This window comes from Macaca thibetana, chromosome 18 (genome assembly GCF_024542745.1).
Source record: "Macaca thibetana thibetana isolate TM-01 chromosome 18, ASM2454274v1, whole genome shotgun sequence".
Classification (NCBI taxonomy): Eukaryota; Metazoa; Chordata; class Mammalia; order Primates; family Cercopithecidae; genus Macaca; species Macaca thibetana.
In genome coordinates, this window is record NC_065595.1 from 33,433,450 (window position 1) to 33,456,131 (window position 22,682).

The 22,682-nt window shown below is 40.1% G+C and overlaps 2 protein-coding genes and 1 non-coding gene across 15 annotated transcripts in view; all 3 read left to right on the top strand.

Moving 5' to 3' along the window:
- The window catches only part of IER3IP1 (immediate early response 3 interacting protein 1), a 1,095,035-nt gene that overhangs the window by 1,003,941 nt on the left and 68,412 nt on the right, over nt 1-22,682 (top strand). The gene's annotated exons all lie outside the window — the stretch shown is intronic.
- The window catches only part of SKOR2 (SKI family transcriptional corepressor 2), a 45,953-nt gene that overhangs the window by 9,591 nt on the left and 13,680 nt on the right, over nt 1-22,682 (top strand). The window contains exons 5-7 of the mRNA XM_050768143.1: nt 11,210-11,275; nt 11,652-11,750; nt 22,513-22,580. Of these exons, the coding sequence (XP_050624100.1) occupies nt 11,210-11,275; nt 11,652-11,750; nt 22,513-22,580 (233 nt within the window). The remainder of the gene's footprint in view (nt 1-11,209; nt 11,276-11,651; nt 11,751-22,512; nt 22,581-22,682) is intronic.
- Nucleotides 7,649-7,754, top strand: LOC126941635 (U6 spliceosomal RNA). Its single transcript, XR_007721402.1, has one exon. It is a non-coding gene; the product is annotated as a U6 spliceosomal RNA (small nuclear RNA).

The following is a 22,682-nucleotide window of genomic DNA, read 5'->3' on the forward strand; positions in this document are numbered from 1 at the left end:
AGCCAAGCAGATAAAAACCATAGAATCTACTGTTGTTTGATATTAAGATGGAAATATAAATGCTAAAAGGAAGTAAGTAAAAGTACAGTCAGGATCGGTGTTCTCATAATTCCACAGTGCCTAGAGCTCAGGGCAGTGCAGTCAATAGTTATATTGGTAATAACACCTAGTGATACTATTGATATATTGCTAGTCCCTACCTCACAATAATTAATTTGATACAGATTCCCAGAGAAACTTGTTCCACATTGATTTTTCTATATCACAGTTTCATTCTCACATTATTCCGGGAAGTATGTAGTAGGAGGTTATACAATCTTATTATCTTGTATTGAATGGGAGACAGGTGAAACATGGAAGGGATAAAAATATATTATCAAAATAAGCAAATTTCAGGTGAAGGCTATATTTTGTTAACTTTACCTTGAAATCTTGGGTCACAAGAACTTCATCCTTATGGGGTTTTTGGCTTAGCATGTGGAAATGTTTTAAACACCAAGAAGTGTTTAAAGGGTTTGGATTGTTGTGGGACTTAACTTGGTGCACCTTCAGCTGCCATTGCTTTTAGAAAATATTAGCTTATGGTCTTCAGATTGAAATACACATTTGGGAAAATCCCAGACTGGGGGCCCAAGTGACCTATGTTTTGGTATTAATGTATTTACTTGTGGTCAGATTCCGAGAATCCATTTATCCGTTTATTTGGCAAAGTGTCAGAAATTCAGATGAGCCAAAGAGATTATGAGCGCTTGTGATTAGCTGCTTTGGAGTGGTAGCAGCCAAATGTTTTATCCAGTATTCTTTACTCATTAATGAAGACATTTTCCCCCATGTAACAGCCGTTATCTACATCATAGCATTCATTTGTTTATTTACTTATTTACTCCACAAATATCTTTGAATGCCTACTGTGTGCTAAGTACTTTCCTAGACTCTGGGAATTCAGAAATAGAAATCAACACCAGTCCCTGCCCTCACATTGCTTCCAATCAAGAGGAGGAGACAGATTACTTAAGAAAGCAGTATGAGTACTATGATAGTAGTCTACACAAAAAAAAATCTGATAAGATTTATATAACCCTGTGTCCCTTTAGCCAATGTTTAATTCAACCATTATTATTGGAAAATATCAATATTTTAGTTCTATGCTTATATAGCTATAACAAAAAAAGAACGAAATGTCTTTTCAAACTGCCTGATAAGTCAGTATGCAATTTTTGATTTTTATAGGAATTTTTCACTCCCGTGGCAACCATAAATATCATTAATCAGAAAATCTCTATGACCTTTCTTTGAACAAAGATATAGACCTGTATTTAATTGATCCCTAAAAAAAATTCTGTTTAGCAACAATACTTTGTTCCAGTTGATCTTTTAGTTCATCATTTTAATTAAGTTTAGCCTTTCTTTAATCTTTCAGCCTTATCGGTAACTATTACTTTTTAGCAATTTCAAAGAGATTACATTTTTAAACGATTTTTTAAAAACCTCCCTGTTAATGGTCATTAACCTTACATACAGCAGATATAATTCTGTATGCTTAGAGGGACCAAACATGAAGTTCTTAAGCAGCCAAAATTACCCAATAGCCAGGAGAACTTTTATCTCTAGATTCTTTAAAATTAGACCCAAGTCAGATAGATAAGGGGAATGGTAGTTTGGTCAAAATATTACCTACTCAAAAATATAAATGACAGTATTTCCACTTGCAATCCCAGAGTAAGGTTTTGCATATCCGTTTTGAATAACTTTAGTGAAGTTAAGTGATTTGAAATTGAATGCAGTGGGGTAAGCTGGTAAGACAGCTCAAAGCTATTGCAGGTCAAGGAAATCAGGTAAAGTGGAGTCATCCCCACTTTTCAATCCCCTTCACTGGAGAAACGCCGGTGCCATTGCAGTGCAAGTGCAACTGCATCTTTTTATATGTATAGAAGTTTTAAAATCAATTTGATTTTCACTGGTATGATTCTCTAGTGTACTTAATATGCTATGGACAGATTTCTGAGAATAGTAACAAGCAATTACACTTCTCATGAATATATAGCGGATGAAGCACTCTGATTCATTATTCCATTCTATTTTTGAACATGCTTATGATTTTTTTTTAAAAAAAAGGAAAAAAGAAAATTCTTTAAAGTATGAACTAGTAGATCTGAGTTTTAATTATCTCACTAGGTGACATTAGGTAAACCCTTAAACTATTTTGTGCCTCAGTTAATCTACCTATAAAATTTGATAAAACCTCCCACCTCTAGTTTTAACTAGCAACATTTAGTTATGTATAATGTATTTTGAAGTCTTTCAATACATGGATTTGAAATTAAATAATTTCCTTATTTCAGATATTTGTTTATTTTTATTTATGAAAGTTTCCTTCTTACTAATGATTGTTAAAAATGCAGAACTCAAGGAGATGGAGAAGGGCAATGAAAAAAATGTCCAGGAAAAAAAATTAAACAGCATTAACTCACAACACCAGTTCTAAAACTCAAGACCTTTCTAAATGAACTCGAGATGCACTAATCAAAGATATTTAATTTACTGATTCCAGATGCAGCGTGTATGCACCTTGCAATAAATTTTGATCATGAATTGTAAAGTTTGCCATAACTCTTAGTTTACCATAATCCCACTGGTATTAGTTAATCTTGCACTTGCTCCTTTTTATTTTTTCACTAATGGAGTTAATATTTAGTTAGTTCATTCTGTAGCATATGCTCTCCAGTGGTATTGATTTTTTTTTTCTTTTCTGTTCTGTGACTTCACTGAAGTGCCAAACGTCACAGGGGAAGTCATTCAGTGTAGAATTTAACAGCAAGAAATTAGAAGTCTATATCCCACTGATAGAGGAGAAAATTATTTAACCTTGCTTTTTATATAATTGATTCTTTAATGCCTTAATGCAAAGTGTTTTTAAAAACCTCTCTATGCCATATGTTGTGCTATATTTTAGTTATTCTTAAATGTGCTATTATACTAACTGTAGATTAATTTTGACCCTATCCAAATTATACCTCTAAGATAGAGTGTCAGAGATAGAGAAAATAAAAAATCCAGAAAATCTCACTTAGAAGCAGATTATAAGACTAAGATCAATTTTAAAATTCAGAGTTTATTTGGGAGTTAAACATGCGTACATGCAGCTTCTGTTCAACAGTGGCCAGGCCCTGTGCCTGCTGTTGAGCAGCAGGAGGACAGAGCCTCAGCCCAGGCTGAAAGGGCAAGAAGGTGCATTGGGAGCAGCATGCGAAGATTGTTTGCAGCTTTGCGTATGCAGGAGATGCCTTCTCTTCTAGGGTGTGCTCCCCTGCAGCAGAACACAGACACTGCTAGCACATGATTCTGCACAAACTATGGAAACATCTGGACTACTGACCGAAATTATACCTTTCTTCATCCAGATGTTAGAGTGCATGTGTATCTCATGTACAGACACAGCCTTAAACCAAAATAATTTTATTTACTAAATTGGCCGGGTGCAGTAGCTCATGCCTGTAATCCCTGCACTTTGGGAGGCCGAGGCAGGTGGATTGCCTGAAGTCAGGAGTTCAAGACAAGCCTGCCCAACATGGTAAAACCGTGTCTCTACTAAAAATACAAAAATTAGCTGGGTATGGTGGTGGCCTCATGTAATCCCAGCTACTCGGGAGGCTGAGGCAGGAGAATCACTTGAATCTGGGATACAAAGGTTACAGTGAGCCAAGACTGCACCACTGTACTCCAGCCTGTGTGACAAAGCAAGACTCCCTCTAAAAAAGAAAGAAAGAAAGAAAGAAAGAAAGAAAGAAAGAAAGAAAGAAAAAGAAAGAAAGAAAGAAAGAAAGAAAGAAAAAGAAAAAAAATTTATTTACTAAATTTACCTGTGAGTGTTCAATTAAATAACACACTTTCTTTCTTTTTTTCTGCAGACTTCCTCTGTGGACAGACATTTTCCTTCTATTTAAAAAAAAAAAAATTCTCCAAATATTTTTCATCAAGTGTCAACAATAGTACTGGAAGGACATAGAGGCCGTTTCAGTGATAAGCAACTGCTTAGTCCCTGGGGCTGCTGGCTGGGGCCATGCTTCTAAGCACTGGTTGCTGGCTCAAGGGAGAATTTAAAAGGGAGACAGGCAAGACAAGGAGTAGGAAACCAAGTAGGGATGAAAAGACTCGGGGCAGCCTGGTGCAGTGGCTCATGCTTATAATCCCAGCACTTTGGAAGAATGAAGCAGGAGGATTCCCTGAGCCCAGGAGTTTGAGACCAGACTGGGCAACATAGGGAGACCTACAAAAAATTTTTAAAAATTAACCTGGCATAGTGGCACAGCCACTCTGGAGGCCGAGGTGGGAGGATCACGTGAGCCCAGAAGGACAGGCTGCAGTAAGCCATGTTCATACCACTGCGCTCCAGCCTGGGCAACAGAGCAAGACCTTGTCTCAAAAAAGAAAGAAAGAAAGAAAATAGTGGGGAGATGAAAGAATGTATTTCCATAGAAGGGATGGGTGAATGCCACATTTTTTACTCTTTATTCAAATGGCAAAAGTTTCATATTGTACCCCATATACATGGTATACTCTATATGTGTGCAGGACACAATATTTAAATGTCTTACTTACTGAATTCAGAGTTCAGCTTGAGAAGAGTGATAACTGTTTAATCAGCTTCTCCTCTCTCATGTCCACCAACAGAACAGGTCACCTGACCATTCATTCGGCTCTTGTAGTTAAATGAACTCTAAAAATGTACAATATTTTTGCTGTTGGAGACCACAGAAGACATATATGTTTATTAATATTTTTAGGTCATGGTTAAAATTTAGTGCTGTAGTTTTGTTTGTTCCTTAAAGAAATTTTCAAAATGTCAGATGAGAACAAAACTTATTTTCTATTGGAGCATCACGAATTTCCCCAGTAAACTGAATATATAGTTAGCCTAATTTAGTCAGAATATGCAAATGGATTAAATGTACTTTTCACATATAGGAACAAGTTAGTGCTTTAAAACCCTTCATGACAACTAAGGATTTAGAATAACGTTAGTTAGTATTTCTCTTACAAAGCAGAATGGATTAAAAAGTACAACAAGTATTCGTGGAATATATTTGTACCCCTTCCTAAGGTAGTAGTGATGGGGATTACCTGTAGGGTAGGATCTCTCTGCCCTCAGAAAGTATATTTTCTAGCTGAGGAAGACCAGACTAGGAAGACTTCTAGGAAGACCTAGAACATCAGGTACAAAGGGGCAGAATAAAGGCAATAAGCACTCATAAGTTCAGCCAAGGAAGGGATGAATCAGTAAGATTTGCAGAAGTTGAAAAAGCCTTATGGAAGAAAAACGTCTTAGGCTGGCCAGGTTGCTATTAAAAAAAAAAAAAAGAAAAAGAAATACCATCAACTGGATGGCTTAAACAGCATCTGTTTTTCTCAGTTCTGGATGCTGGGAAGTCCAAGATCAAGGCACTGGCAGATTCAGTGATTGGTGAGGGAGCTCTCTTTCTGGTTCATAAATGGCTATTTTCTTGTTGTGTCCTCACATGGTGGAAAAGTAGGAAGGGAGGTCTCTGGGGTTGCTTTTATAAGGGCACTAATCCCATTCATGAGTGCTCTGCCCTCGTGACCTAATCACATCCCAAAGCCTCCCCCCGCCACCCACCCTCTAATACCATCACTTTGGGGGTTAGGATTTAAATATGTGAATTTGGGGATAAGGGGGACACAGGCATTCAATCCTTAACGAGAGAAGACTTGGATGGCATTCTGATTTTGGTTGCACAAGGAAGAGAGGAGAGGGCACCTTAGGATGGAGAAATGACGTAAGGCAGATGTAAGCAGCAGATGTGGAAAATAAATGCCTGTTAGGCAATAAAGACAGGATGGGCCGGGTACAGTGGCTCAGGCCTGTAATTCCAGCATTTTGGGAGGGCGAGATGGATGGATCACATGAGCTCAGGGGTTCAAGACCAGCCTGGGCAACATGGCGAAACCCCGTCTCTACAAAAAAATACAGGAAAAAAGTAGCCAGACATGATGGTGTGCACCTGAAGTCCCAGATACCTGGGAGGCTGAGGTGAGAGGATCACCGGAGCCCAGGAGGTCGAGACTGCAGTGAGCCCGAGCCTGGATTGTGTGAGTGCACTCCAGCCTGGGTGGCAGAGCAAGACCTTGTCTCAAAAAAAAAAAAAAAAATGGAGACAGGATGGCTCAGCAGCTCAGCAGGTTGAATAAGATTATGGGAGAACCTAGAGACTTTGCGGGGAGAACTTTAGAGTGGAGTCTTTGATGGAGACCATAGGGAGCCATTGCAGGTTCTTGAGCAGAGGCCTGCCATGATATTTAACAGAAAGTAATTATTCTAGTGCCTTGAAAGCTAATGCTATTGAATCTGTTGGCTGTTTTTTGTTGTTGTTGCTGATTTTTTTTTTCTTGTTTGTGTTGTTCATATACTCCATCTCCTCTTCATTTGCTATTTACTGCTCATATCTGCTTCAGTATTTTACTTCTCACACCCACCTTTCTCGTACTTCCAGTTTCTAATAACATGTGAGGGCAGAACCAAGAATGGGTTGGAACATTCACCTGGAACATGGAACCACTGCTGTTGGAGGACCTTGGAGAGACCAGGAAAGCAGGCTCCTGACATTCCAGGCTCTCTGGTCTCCAGCTGCGCTCAGCAGTGATGTAGTTTCCCTGATATGGCATGATGCTGCCCCCACCCTCCTGGGTGAGCAGGATTCTCAGAAACCACGCAGGTCACAATGAACTGGTCCTGCACATGTGCACTTGGAAAGTCCTCATGTAGACACCTTCCTAAGCAGCAGCTTTTTCTTTTCTTCTTCTTTTTTATATTTGAGTCAGGGTCTCACTCTATCACCCAGGCTGGAATGCCGTGGCCAGTGGTGCAGTCATGACTCACCTCAGTCTTGACCTGCAGGGCTCAAGTGATCTTCCCACTCAGAGTAACCGGAATTATAGGAGTGCACTACTATGCCAAGCTAATTTTTGTCTTTTTTATAGAGACAGAGTTTCGCCATGTTGTGCAGGCTGGTCTGAAACTCCTGGGTTCAAGCACTCTCCCTCGGCCTCCCAGAGTGCTGGGATTACAGGTGTGAGCCATAGCCCCAGGCCTTTAGCAGCAGCTTTTAGTCACTTCCATCCACAGGAGACATTTTATGCCCTAGTTACCCGTTACTCTCCAACTTCAAACCAGTTTTTTTCTATAGTCTTAGACATGTTTGAGGCCAGGCTTCCAAGAAACATGCTGCTTCCGTGTATAATTTTCTCTCCTAGAACTCTACACTGTTAGAATCGCTATGCTTCCCCCGGCCCCCGCCCCTCCCTCCCCGTTTTTTTCCCCTGAGATGGAGTCTTGCTCTGTCACCCAAGCTAGAATGCAGTGGCGTGATCTCGGTTCACTGCAATCTCTGCCTCCTGGGTTCAAGAGATTCTCCTGCCTCAGCCTCCCAAGTAGCTGAGAATACAGGCGCCCACCACCATGCCCGGCTAGTGTTTGTATTTTTAGTACAGAAGGGGTTGCACCACGTTGGCCAGGCTGGTCTTGACTCCTGACATTAGGTGATCCACCCGCCTCAGCCTCCCAGAATGCTGGGATTATAGACATGAGCCACCGCATCCAGCTCACCAACCCCATTTTTAAAAGAGGAATCCAGTACTCACTTTGGCAGCACATATACTAAAATTGGAACAATACAGAGAAGATTAGCATGGCCCCTGTGCAAGGATGACAACAAATTTCTGAAGTAGTCCATATTTAAAAACAAAAGGGGTGGGAGGAATATAGGGGAAAAAAAGTAAGCACTTTAATTTAGGGATGTTTCCAAACCCATTCATTAATTCTGAGAAAGTAAAATGTAGCCAACCTGATGGAATTTTTATAAAAATTGGGAGCTCACTGTCAACTAAATCACATTTATTTAATCTAGTATTAGACTGCCTTTTTTTTTTAACCAGATGGAAACCATTAGCAGCAATAGTGAACAAATCTATCCAGGCTCCCAGAGGTCATTTTTAACCACCATTAACAATCTGGTTTTCACAGATTAGTAATATACGAAAGGCAACAGTCCAGTAAAAGATATACAAAAGGCAGAAGAAGCTTCTGTGCTTCTTATTTACCTAACATTTAGCCATTTTAAAAACCCTTTGTAAGTGGGGCATTCGAATCCTCTAAGCTCAAAATTGGCAGATTTTACCCGGAAGATGCAGCAAAATATCTGTTTGAAATAGATGCCGATGCAAAGTGTTAATAAAACCTCTACAAAGCTGATGAAAAGACAAGCTTTTTATTAACATCATCAGTAGATTTGCCTGTGGTTAATATAGTCTCCATTTACTAGCTGCTTGTTTAGTGGTTTCATACCAATGTAAAGCTACTAATTATGAAATAGGAAAGAAATGCCTTTTACATATCACATTTTAATTTTTAAATTCAACTATCTAACTGAAACATAATATAAGATAAACAGTCCACAAAATATACTAAAGAGTCAAAAGGAATCTGGTCTATAATTTGATAAGACTATGGTTTCTAGAATTGCCTATTCAGGAATAAAGATCTCATTTAAATCATGCTTTGAGTGGTTGAGAAAGTTGTAGAATAGTAGTGTCATTAGGCCCTGCAGGTAAACACAGAGATACATACATGCCTCTTTCTTCTCTTGTTCAGAGTCAATATTGTATGCCAGTATTTTTGAAATACACCTTTAAGTGGTTAACTGAGACTGCACATAATATGCATGTATCTTCATTTCAAAATACTGTTTTTCTTGGTTTACACATTAATGATTTGTTATCAACCTTCATGTTACTCTTGTTTTAGATAATAGTGTTTTTCTAGGAATTGCATTCAGGTCTATATTTAAAATGCTTCACAGATATTTCCTCTCTATTTTCTTTTTATATGGAGAAGAAAGCCAAGGTATCAAGGTTCAAGAGTACATCTGAACCTATAGAGAGGTCATGTCCAAGATGAGAATGAGGATGTAGAAATCTAATCTGGATATTAGGGAAGATGCTTGCTACTCAGGAACTGAGGGATGCCAAGGATATTATTAGGCTCCTTCCCCTAATGGTGCATATGTTCTGAAATATTTGCATATATTTTCACAGATGTATTTACCTACACACACACACACATTCACAAACACACACAAACGTACTCCCCACAGTCATCAAGTAAAATGCACTTGAATTGCCATTGATAATATCATGTTGAAAATTTTCCTGTCTGTCCATGATACTGTTATAGTTCACCACTTCAGGGAGAAATTTTGTTTCCCTCTTTGCAGAAAGTTTTACCTCGGCAAAGAAATCTCCCTGTACTTCTACAAGTGCCCAGGGCCATTACATTTTGTTTTTTGCTGAGGGAACTAAATAGTAAGGAGATCTTTGATGAATCCTGGCCCACGCTGTAATTTAGAATTTACACTCCTGGGGTCCTTTTCAGAAACAACTACAAACCCTTTATTGAGTGCTTATTGTATGTTCAGCACTGTGCTAAGCAATGGCCATACCTAGCCCCTGCCCCCAAGTAACACATGGCCCACTGAGTGAGGAAGGGGAGTAAGGAGACAGCACCATGCCTGAGGCCTGTGCGAGGAACTCTAGGGACAGAGAGGAGGGATGGGGGGAAAGGGAGGGGGATCCATGAAGCCTCAGAGCCCCTTTGTTTGTTCTACCAAACCTCTTCAGACAGAAATGAAAAGCTTGATTAAATTATGTGAGTCTTGAGGATAGCAGGTTGAATTTTTTAAAAATTCTGGTTGCCTGAATGATTGGATTCTGGTTTATTTAGACTGGATTTGTAGACTCAATTCATCACTGTGGATAGAGACATTTTCTTAACTTGCCATCCTAGTTAGCACGTAAGCTAAATAGGAATAACGATCTAACCTTTATTCACAATATAGTTTTCTTTGGTCAAGGAAGAGCAGTGAAGAGATACCAGCAAGCAAGTAACTGTTCACAAACTAATATAAGTTAACTTATTTTGTCTAAGTTGATTTTTAATTTTTTTTACTTTTTATTTTATTTATTTATTTTTAAATTTTGAGACAGGGTCACCCAGGCTGGAGTGCAGTAGTGCAATCACAGCTCACTACAGCCTCAATTTCCTGGGCTCAAGTGATCCTCCCACCTCAGCCTCCCAAGTTGCTGGAACTACAGGCACACACTACCACATTCAGCTGATTTTTCTATTTTTGTAGGGACAAGGTTTTGCCATGTTACCCAGGTTGGTCTTGAACTCCTGGCCTTAAGCAATCCTCCCGCCTCAGCCTCCCAATTACAGACATGAGCCACTGCACCTAGCCTTAAGTTGATTTTTTTTTTTTTTTTTTTTTTTTTTTTTGAGACAGAGCTTCACTCTTGTTGCCTAGGCTGGAGTGCAATGGCACGATCTCAACTCACTGCAACCTCTGCCTCCCAGGTTCAAGCGATTCTTCTGCCTCAGCCTCTTGAGTAGCTGGGATTACAGGCATGCACCACCACGCCCGGCTAATTTTGTATGTTAGTAGAGATGGGGTTTCTCCATGTTGGTCAGGCTGGTCTTGAACTCCTGACCTCAGGTGATCTGCCCACCTCGGCCTCCCAAAGTGCTGGGATTACAGGCGTGAGCCACCGCGCCCCGCCCAAGTTGTTTTTAAAAAAAAAAAAAAACAAAACAAAACAAAAAAAACTATCAATTATTAGGAAACCCCTCCAGGTTTATCAATCACAGCTCAAAGTCTCCTCCCACTTCTTTTTCTGTGTCCCAAATTTTGATGGCCCAAGAAGGCTAGGCCCCTGCCTCTAGTCTTGAGAACCTTTCTATTCAAATCAAGCTTCCTCCCTTCAAGGACAAGTGGGACTCCAATCAGATTTCTACCAGAAATCTTGACTATCCAGACTCCTCTTTTGCCCATTCTAGAAATTTCCTTCCTTGTAAAGGATGGATAGCAGTAGGGGGCTGGAGAGGGAATAACTTCAAGAATCTGCTTTTCTGGAGCTGCCATCACAGGCGGGGCAGGCTCTGCTCTCCTTTTCTGCGCCTCCCCTCCATGTTTCAGGAGGATTGTGTGTGAGTAAATGAGGACAACATTTGGTTATGAGGACTTCCAATTTCAGGTTATATTAAATAAACTGTTTTGCAGATACTAAAAGAAAATGTAAAGGAAAACTTACAGAACTAGCCTACACAAAACTAATAATATTTTTTCTCCTTTTTTAAAAGGTGAACACACACAAGAAACTAATTCACCTCATTCACTCAAAAAGGATGTAGAAAATATGGGGAAAGGTAAATGAAAGTTTCAATTCTGTAGAACTTCTCTTAGCTTTAAACGACTGTGGAGATAATAGGAGGATATTTTTGTCCTACACCATATTTTTAGCTTGACAAGCAACATATGAATAATATATGGACCATTGGGTGGATATAATTGAGATTAATGCATACGTATCAATCAATACATGACACTGTAATATAATACTTTAAAATAATATATTACATTGATTTATATTCATGGATTTCTGCACAAAATCTATCCTATGTCTATGCAACACTTTTTAAACTGGTAAATATTTTGTCTTATAATAATAAACTGCCATATATAACAGTTCTCTGGAGAGTTATTTGTAAAGATTAGTAAAATGACTCCTCTTTTTTTTATTAGAAGAACTTCAGAAGGTTTTATTTGAACAAATAGATTTACGGAGACGACTGGAACAAGAATTCCAGGTGTTAAAAGGAAACACGTCTTTTCCAGTATTCAGTAAGAAATCACTTTTATTTCATTGTATTTATGATAATTGATTACGTTTCTATTATTAGGCTTAAGAATGTAAATTCTAAGTGTTAAGTGATTGTGACACAGTCTTCCCATGGTCTGCCTAAATATTCATAAATTTTAGTTTTATTTAGGCTTTGAATTGACTCACAGATAGAATTTCTTTTTTTTTGTTTGTTTTGTTTTGTTTTGTTTTTGAGACGGAGTCTCGCTGTGTCGCCCAGGCTGGAGGGCAGTGGCCGGATCTCAGCTCACTGCAAGCTCTGCCTCCCGGGTTTAGGCCATTCTCCTGCCTCAGCCTCCCGAGTAGCTGGGACTACAGGCGCCTGCCACCACACCCGGCTAGTTTTTTGTATTTTTTTAGAGACGGGGTTTCACCGTGTTAACCAGGATGGTCTCGATCTCCTGACCTCGTGATCTGCCCGTCTTGGCCTCCCAAAGTGCTGGGATTACAGGCTTGAGCCACCGCGCCTGGCAGAATTTCTTACAAGAACCTTTTGGTATTTATGTATGGATATACGTGTATCTGTATGTGTATGTTGTGCATACTTTAAAATGTGTGTAAATATATAATTAAATATGGAAATATATTTAAATATTTAGATAGATTTAGATTATAGATTTTAAAACAAAAGAACTACTCAGATATTTACATCCTCTAAAGTAGGGGAAACAAGAGAAAGTTAACTTTCATTCTCAGATTGTTCTGGATAGCATTCCTGATGCTTGAGATATGTATAAATATGAAAATCTAAACTTTAACAGTTCAGTGTACACAAATCTATTTTATTAAATGAAATTGGTATAATTTTAGTAGTTTTAGATTCCCTATCCATATTTAATGTTAAAATTCCATTCTGAACTTAGAGGCAGGAGATATTGTAGCCTAAAAACTGTTGGTTCTACTCCCAGAGTCTTGGAATTTTCTAAAACTTTATAGTAGGTGTCCAGATTTTTAAAATTCACCTGACCTGGTCTGGGTCACATCTGGACAAATACACCACAGTAGTGTTTTTCAAGCTTTCTGGAGTTTGATTTAGTCATCTTCCCCTCTCCAGAGAAAGGAAAGTGGGAAAATAGTATGCAAACTTTTTTTTTTTTCTTTTTGAGATGGAGTCTCGCTCTGTCACCCAGGCTGGAGTGCAGTGGCACAATCTCGGCTCACTGCAACCTCTGCTGCCTGGGTTCAAGCAATTCTCCTGTCTCAGCCTCCCGAGTAGCTGGGATTACAGGCACACACCACCACACCTGGCTAATTTTTGTATTTTCAGTAGAGGTAGGGTTTCACCATATTGGTCAGGCTAGTGTCGAACTCCTGAACTCAGGTGATCCACCTGCCTCAGCCTCCCAAAGTGCTGGGATTACAGGCATAAGCCACTGTGCCTGGCCTGCAAACTTATTTTTCTAATTATATATTTAAAATTAATTTTTTCCAGGGCACTTTTTTAGAATGTCAGCATGCTTCTTGTTATTAACCCAGAAATCACAAAACTCAAGTTGGCAATTCCTGTGCCAGATGATTCCTGTAGCAGCACCTGGAAGATTTTTAAATAATTGTGATAATTCCAATAATGTCAGCCTGAAGGTCTTCATTCATTAGGGCTTCCTAAATGTAATCACTGGCACAACTGAATGACATACTTAGGTAGCATTTTTGAATAGCACCAGGTTCCTGCTAACATGTCAAACTGAATTTGACCAGAACATTTAAAAGTGAGGATTCAAAATGTAGAGGTAACTGCATGATGGAAGAGAATGCTGACCACAAGGAATGGGAGGGTCTGCAAAGTGTGTCCTCTCTGCATACTCCAAAGGAGGTTGGAGCTCATGGTACTTCAGTTGTTTTGAATTCAGAGAATACCTGCAGGGCTTTAGAATGAAACTGAAAGGAGGAGAATGGCCAATAGCTTTTGATAGCATAATTAGGAATATTGTGATACTTATAGCTTTGAGAAAAGGAGAAACGTTTAAAATATCTTTGAAACCATAAGAAACAGGTACTTTGAAAGGATCTAGGATTCTCTAACTTTTGAAACTGTGTCTTAAGAAATACTGCACAGTTCCTTGCCCCAATGAGAGGCATTGAATGATATGTTTTTCCAATAGCTGATGTTTATCTAACTGTTGAGTTTGCAGGTCCCTGCTTTTAGATCTAGCAGAGTGGGTCCAAGTCCCATTGAATCCCTAACATGCCCTTCTAACTCCCTATGAAACCTCTGTAGTCATAATTCATCCCATTAATAAAAGCTAATTCATATTCATTCTAAGGAATTAAGTAATCCATAATAATTGATATTTTTCTTAGTAACTGCTCTGTAATACAACATGTTTCTGTTAAACAAAATGTTAGAATGTGACGGTACTGGCCAGTTTCAATTCAGACCTCTCATTCATCATTTTGATGTGCATTAATATGTATCCTCTGTGATTGCCACATATATGAAATACTTCAATTAAACAGTAACAAAAAAATTTCCTCTTTTTTATCTGTAACATACTCCACTGACCAAGGAAGTGGCATGCGTGTGCCCAAGTTTAAATAATGCGTGGTTTAGATACACCACAAAGAGGCAGTCAATTTCACACGGATGAAAATAGCAAATGCACATTATGTGCTTGTTAACTAAATGTGAGGGGCCGTGAGGCTAGGAGACAGATTTAGATTCACTCAGATGAAAAGGGGAAAACCGAGCTTTGCGAAGCCTCGTCGGAAAGCAGCTTAGAGGAATTCTCGTGAGAGTTGTGCAAAGCTTTTTACTATGAGGTGAACAGATGCTCACAGTCACCACACTTAAACTCCAGTTCACTTAGAGCACTGTGGACCTAGGCTAGGAGCTGTAGCATGTGAGAATTAAGAATCTAGGCTCAAAAATTGGCCAGACCTGAGTTCATTTTCAGGCTCTGCTGCTTGCTGGTTGTATGACCTTGGAAACTGTAAAATGCGGCAGATAATTCCTGTTGCGTAGAAGAATGAGAGGACTAAATGAGAGATCTATGTGAAGTGCTGTGCACATGCTGGGCACAGGATAAGTGCAATTATGATGGTGATTATGAAACAGAAAGATGAAAAGGAAAGGAACAGCACTGAGCTCTAGAAAAGCATTTCTAAACTTGGGTCCAAATATTTGGCTTCTGGCTAGGCACAGTGGCTCACACCCGTAATCCTAGCACTTTGGGAGGCTGAGGCAGGCAGATCACTTGAGGTCAGGAGTTCGAGACCAGCCTGGCCAACATGGTGAAACCCCATCTGTACCAGAAATATAAAAAATTAACCAGGTGTGGTGGTATGCTCCTGTAATCCCAGCTAGCCAGGAGGCTGAAGCAGGAAAATCACTTGAACCCGGGAGGCAGAGGTTGCAGGGAGCCAAGATCATGCCGCTGCACTCCAGCCTGGACAACACAGCGAGACTCAGTCTCAAAAAAAATTGGCTTATTGCCTTGGTTCTGAGGTTTAATGAGGACCACAGGAATGATCCTAAGCATGGAGAGGGTACAAATACAGATAACAGAAAGGAGGGGCAGGTAGAGGAGGAGGAGGAGGAAAAGGAGGAAGAAGGGACAGAGGGAAAAAGGAGAAGGAGGAGGAAGAGGCAGAAAAGGAGGAAGAGGGAGGAAGACGGAGGTGGAGGAAGAAACAAGTCTCCACACTGGGGGAGCAGCAGTTGGGAGGAGGAAGAGAAACAAGCAAGTCTCTGCACTTGCTGGAACGGAGGCTTCCAGAGCTGCTTTCCACTAATACTTACGCGTAGCCCTGATGGGGAAATCTGGGGAGGAGAAAGCAGATTTCTCCTGTAATGGCAGGCATTTGCCATTACAGCAGAGGCAGAGAAGCATGGCAGGTCATAGAGATGGTTCCAGGTGTGGATACTGACTGCTCTACTCACTAGCTGAGTAACCTTGGGCAAGTTCCCTGATCTCTTTTCAACAGTATAGCAATACTGCTACCTACCTCCTGGGGTTGTGGAGAGGATTAAATGAGTGAAAGGCATGAAGTGCTTAGCACAGTGACAAATGCATAGTAATTACTATGAAATGTGAGTTGTTGCTATTATATACAGTTTTAAAGTTTGATGCTGACATTCTTGTAGTGACTGTATAGTAAAGCAGCTAATGTAAGAAACCAGAACTTGTAAAGGTTTATTGAGCTGTCATTATAGAGGGTGGAACAGGCAGTGAAACTGTTTTGATACCAAACAATAAGTTTAATCAACAAACCGGGTAAGACACAACAGAGAGGTAGGAAGGGTATACTAAGGAAAGAGGAGAAGCTGGAATTGAGTGGGAGTAGGTGTTTGGGGAAATGGATTAGGAGGGGCTCCACTGTTATCAAGGTTACTTTGAGATGAAAATAGGATGGCTGGTCAAACATGTTTTGTAATGAATATCATGTTCAATTGGACAGAAGTAACTTATTAAAGGTGACCCCCAATGCCACCATTCCAAACTCCCCCCTCACAACTGGTCTGATCATTTTTGCAGCTGTAAATCCAGAAGTTATTTTTGCCACTGCATCGTTATATACACCTTTCCCAGTAATTGTATCTCTTCTTCCTCTCTTTTCCTCTAACACCCTATGCTTTCCTTTATTACAGCATTCATCCTTTTGCTGTAGTTTTTATTCATTTTGATTTCTTCCCACTAGCCATCTTAAAACCTCAGGGCCTAACCCTGAGCCTGGGACCTGCTAAAGGCGGCAATGAATGGAGAAGGCCCTCACCAGCAGGGTGCCCTGCATCCTCACCTCCCTTCTCCACTCCAGCCCTTTCTGCCTGCTGCTCTTAGCCCTGTCTTCCTAAAACTCTAGATTTGGCACCAAATCTTCACCTCAAGAAGCCAGAATGATTTGCCCTGTTTATCATGGTATATCTAAGTTAACTCTTCTCTGACTCTCAAAACCTGCCATAATTGTATGCCCCCCACTCCACCGCCGCAACCTCTCCACCCTTATTTCTGCTTCTCCCCAGGCTCAGCCCCAGTTACCTGGCAGACCCCTCTCACCCCTCTCCTTCCACCTCTGCACACCATCTCCCTCTAGTCCAGAGTGCCTCCCCTCATCCAAGTCCTCCTCCTTATCTGGGACACAGCTAAAGTTTTGCCACATCCAAGAAGCCTTTCCACTCTTGCAGCTGGCAGCATTTTCTGAAGTCCTGTTGTGTTCATTTCTAGTACCATGAGTTTTCTGTGTTGACTCCTCCTCTGTTTCACTCTCCTCTCCCCACACTTGCATTGTAAATAGATTCAGGGAAGGGCTACTCAGAATGTTCTTCCGTTGCCACCTGCAGCACCTGGCATATTGTGGGTACGTAACACACTCTCAATAAATGATTGATAGGAACGTTGGGGTCATACCCGAAGAGATTAAAACTGACAATGGAGGATGAAATTGGATCACTGAAGTCTGTTGTATAAAGGAGAGTCTCCAGGGCTCATGAGTAGAATCCTTAGATTTGCAGATCTAGTGACAAATTCATGGCACTTAGAAGAACTGAGTGGAAAGGCCAGTTGGTTATTACAGGAAAGCACAAATGAATGGGGCTTTATGAAAAATGTTAGATTTTATCTAAAATGTCATCATTTTAGATTCTTATAAAAAATTGCTCTTCCAAATTACTGTTAAGAGTCCTTGTTATTAAAAACAAACTACATCTCATCTCTCTGAATATGGTTGTCTGCATTTTTCACCTGTGGCTATTATTGAATTTATTTTATGTTCAGTGATTCCCTTCGTTCCTTCCTTTTTCTTTCTTGTTGTAGCATACTCTGGAAGATGAAGTGTGGGGTGGGGGCAGCAAGGCAGATTCCAAAATACTGTACAGATTAAAAGCTTTGGTCCTTTCAGTAGGAGATGGCTATGAAAAAAAAATTTAAGTTTTGGCTGGGCACAGTGGCTCAGGTCTGTAATCTCAGCACTTTGGGAAGTCGAGGCAAGAGGATTGCTTGAGCCCAGGAGTTCAAGGTCAGCCTGGGCAACATGCTGGGACCCTGGCTCTACACAAACACACACACACAGATTAGCCAAGCATGGTGGCATGCACATGTAGTCCCAGCTACTAAGGAGGCAGAGGTGGAAGGATCACTTGAACCCAAGTTCAAGGCTGCAGTGAGCTGTGGTCACATCATTGCACTTAAGCCTGGGTGATACAGCAACACCATCTCTCAAAAAATAAAAATAAAAATAAAGGTTCAGTGGTTCTTTAAAAATAGAGATAACAAAATGAAGACGTTGTAAACAAATTGAACCCCAAAGCCCACTGCTTGCTTAGAACATTCCAGGTGAACCAGATGTACCCTACGGGTTTGTCTTCTTACTTACGGTTCTAGGAATGTAGGCTAGATACTCTTTATTGCTGTTTGGAAAACCCTTGGGCTTTTCCAGCTGTCTGAGTTTGCAGTGTGCAGCCTTGCTATTGTGTTGGCTGACATGCTGCACTTCAGTGCTTTTCTTTGCTACTTCCTTTTATATTATCATTTTCCAAAAATAGTTGGGTTATAAGTGATTCTCATTAGAGAATGATTTTTTCCATCTCCAGTTAAATTGTGTCTTCATCAACCTTTAGAACATAGAAAAAATATGGCCGGGCGTGATGGCTCATCCTGTAATTCCAGCACTTTGGGAGGCCAAGGCAGGTGGATCACTTGAGGTCAGGAGTGTGAGAGCAGCCTGGCCAAAATAGTGAAACCCCGTCTCTACTAAAAATACAAAAAAATTAGCCAGGCATGGTGGCGCATGCCTGTAACCCCAGCTACTCGGGAGGCTGAGGCAGGAGAATCTCTTGAACCCAAGAGGCAGAGGTTGCAGCGAGCTGAGATAGTGCCACGGCACTGCAGCCTGGGCGACAGAGTGAGACGCTCTCTCAAATTAAAAAAAGAAAAAGAACATAGAAAACATTTTAGATTTTTGTATGTTTGCCAATTAACAATCTTCATATCTCAAAGCTATACACATCCTTGTTGTGGAAAATTTTAAGTATGCAGAAATAAAAAGGAAAGGAAACAAAAATCACCCATAATCTTTCCACCTAGAGATAACCACTCTTAATATTTTGGAGTTTCAGCCTTTTTAAATGCATATTAAATGCTTTTATGAAACAAAATGAAATGTAATACACAACATTTTTTACTTCCTTTTTGTTTTAGCTAAAATGTGCCTCTTTCCATTACTACTCAGCAGTGTATAAATATACTGTTACACTGGACATTAAGGTTTGCCCAAGTTTTAGATGGTGGACACCCTTGTAACTAAGTCTTTGCATGTATCCACTATTATTTCCTTAGGTTAAACTCCTAAAAGTGTTGCTGTGTCACAGGGCATTAACTTTTTAAAGGTCTTAACATATAATTTCAAGTTGCTTTTCAGAAAGTTTGGACTAATTTCTCCTCCCGTCTTTGGAAGAGCATGTATCATCTTTTCATTTAATCTTTGCTGACTTAAGTGGAAATTTTGGTATTTCATATTATTTCCTTTTCTTTCATTGCTGATGATGTTGAACATTTTTCATGTGTCTAACATCCTTTCATATGTTTTGTGAATGGCCATTTATATTCTCTCCCCATATTTCCATCAATATGTTCATTTTCTTATTGATTTGTATAAACCCTCTATATACTAAAATGTTAATTCTTTGACATGTTGCAAGTATTTTTTGGTTTGTATCAATTACCTTTAAATGTTGACTATGGTGTTTTATGTTTGGGGAGTTTAATCTGTTTGTAATTTATTGGCATACCAAAGTTTTAAATTTCTGTCTAATCAAATCAACCAGTCTTTTCCTTTTCGGTTTTGGCCTTTTATGCTCTTCCCCACTCCAATCTTAAAAAAAATTACCATTTTTTCTAATACTTTAATGGCTTCTTTTCTTTTTTTCATGTTAACTTAGAGAATTATATTAAGTGTACTATCATAGAAAAATGAGCATGAGTTAAGTTAGGACTAGTTTTCATCATTCCACTCTGAATTGCCCTTAGCTGTTTCCTCCACTAAAATTAAAATCTTCTATGATCCCAGGGAAGTAAGTGCTCCAGCCAGGTTGGCTTCAGGCAGCCCCTCCTTCCTAATTCATCTTAGTTTACCACCCTGGTCAAAGGCATCTTGGATCCCTAGAGGCTCAGAGGAAAGTTTTCTCCTTCACAGAGAGCGACCTGCTTGCCATGTGCTCCAGTGTCTGGAACCACACTGATTTTCCTGGAGGCCTTCGGGCCAGACCTCGGGCCTTCCAAGTGTTGGAACCAGGGCAGTTTGTGGAGGGCTAGTTCCCCTGTTGTCCTGTACCCTTTGACCCACCTCTGGAGCATCCTGACCTGGTGAGGTGGGTGCCAGCTCCTCACATAGTTCCTTATGCCTAATTGCTGTTGGTGTAAATCAAAATCTTTCCCTCACTTCCCCTGCACAGGAAAGACAAGTGGGTGCATGGAGCCCAATCAAATCAATTTATTTTGTCACCAAAAAATTTTTCTTTCTTTTTTTTTTTGAGACAGAGTCTCACTTTGTCACCCAGACTGGAGTGCAGTGATGCAATCTCAGCTCACTGCAGCCTTGACTTCCCAGGCTCAGGTGATTCTTCTACCTCAGCCTCCTACATAACTGGGACTACAGGAGTGCGCCTCCATGCCCAACTAATTTTTTGTATTTTTAGTAGAGACAGGGTTTTTCCATGTTTCCCAGGCTGGTCTCAAACTCCTGGGCTCAAGCAATTTTCCTGCCTCGGCCTCCTAAAGGGCTGGGATTATAGGCTTAGCCACCACACTCGGCCTGTCATCAAAGTTTAACATGCTGGAGCAAGAAAAGACCTAAAAGCACATTATTTCACACCTTTGTTTCTTTAGATAAAGTTCTGTGGCTCCAAAGTGGGGTAGTTACTATAGATGGCAGACTCTCAACCTGCTGGTGAATAATTCTGTATGTTTTTACTCCTCATTTATTAGCTAGCCCCTGCTGTGTGCCAGACACTGTGGTAGGCCTTGAAAATTTTTAAAGTGTCTAAACGTATCTTCCTGCCCTCTAATAACTCAACTGTTTAGCAGGGAGACAGATAGATAACAACTAATCATAGCATGTATTATGGATGCATTAATACAGGTATGGACAGGGTACTGGAGAAGTACAAAAAAAAAAAGGGTAAATAATTCTGGCAGGAGGGGCTGCAAAATTGGAGAAGACTTCTTGGAGGAGGTAATATTTGGACTGGACTTTAAAGAAAAGGCAGTTGTTTGCTGCAAGGGCAAGACCACAGCAGGGGCAAAGGCACAGAGGCTGCAAGTATAACGCATAGTTGGGGACTGGAGAGTGGTTTGGTGGCTGGTGGGGTGCAGGGGATTTCCTCTGTGTCCTTGGCTGCAGCCAGCTGAGCCATATGCAGTTCCCCTCTCCTCCTTCCATGTCTTTATATAGAATGCTGTTCTCCACATGTCTGCTTAAGCAGCTCTTCCCTCTAATGCTCCCGGAATGAATGACAGCTCCTCTCTCAATCTTTGCATGACACCACATACTTCCCTCTATTACGGTGACTTTGACATTAAAATCAGAGGTGACAGTAGGGATTGGGTCTTTTTTAAAAAATTAATTAGAACACATGTTTGGGGTTGGATAAGAAATTCAAATCTTATGAAAAGGTAGAAGTTGAAAAAAATAAAAAGAACAAAGCCAAAGGGTATACTATCTTGAAAGTGTTGGAAAGCCATTGGAGATTTTTAAGCAGGGAATTAAAGGTATTTGGAGAGGAAGGGACTGGAGGCTAGGCGGTCAGTCGGAAAATAATTCAGGGATGAGGTGCCTGCATGTGGGAGGTAACGATGGCAAAGAGGGGAGAAGATGAAGGTAGAACACATAGAACTCACACACTAGTTGACTGTGGAGATGAAAAGAAGAGGAGAAGAAAAGATGATGATGAAGTTTCTGATTTACTCAAGCTGCTGCCCTATCAACCACAAATTCAATATGAAATCATGCTAATTTCTCCTTCAGTGCAGAAAAAGGCAAAATTAGCCAAGTCCACACTTTTAAAAGGATCACATGGAGAAGATGTAACACTAAACTGTGCATTTGGAAGTCATTTTTTCCCTAATGCAATAAATATGATCAATATGTAGAATAGCACAAATATTTTGCATGACAATATCTCTTAAAGTTTTCTTCTCAGATTAAGGTAAGGTCTGTAGAAAGACACCAGGACAAAGGAGGACCATAAAATAAAGCTGATCCCAGGGTGAGTTTGCTGCACAGGAGAGTCAGGCCAAAGTACTCTCTCTTAGGAGTGAGATGAGCTGCAGTGAAGCCAGGCAGGCATTTTTCACAGACCCACATCTTATTTACCCAGAAGGTATTATGTACAGGAGGGGCAGCATTTCCTATGCTCAGCTCTATCCAAGGCCTGCCCCTCCTCACTCGTGCTGGACTTCTGAAGACAGTATGGGGAGTGGAAGCTCCCAATACCTGTGATTTGCACAAGTGTGCAAAGGTTAAAGAACATGATTGTGTGGGATGTTTCTGTGTAATCATATGCAAGAGATAATACTAGACGGAATATGAGATACTGTAAAACATAAGACACACTCTCAGAATTTACTGTCTAGTCTGATTAAATTATAGAGGGTTGAAAACATTCTTCAAACGAGCATATAATTTGCCTACGAGAAAAAGACTTAAAAGTAGGGGGGCTGTCCATGGGACTGTCAATAATGTTTTTACTAGCTAAACTAAAAGTAGATTTTACACTTTAGTTAATCTTTCTCTATCTCTCTCTCCTACCAGATAATTTTCAGGATCAGATGAAAAGGGAACTAGCCTACCGAGAAGAAATGGTGCAACAGTTACAAATTGTAAGATGCATTTCTACTTAAAAATAAATTCAACTTGATTGGTTTGTTTTCAGACTACCCAATATGTATGAAACTGTTCACGTTTTTGCATGAAATCCTTTG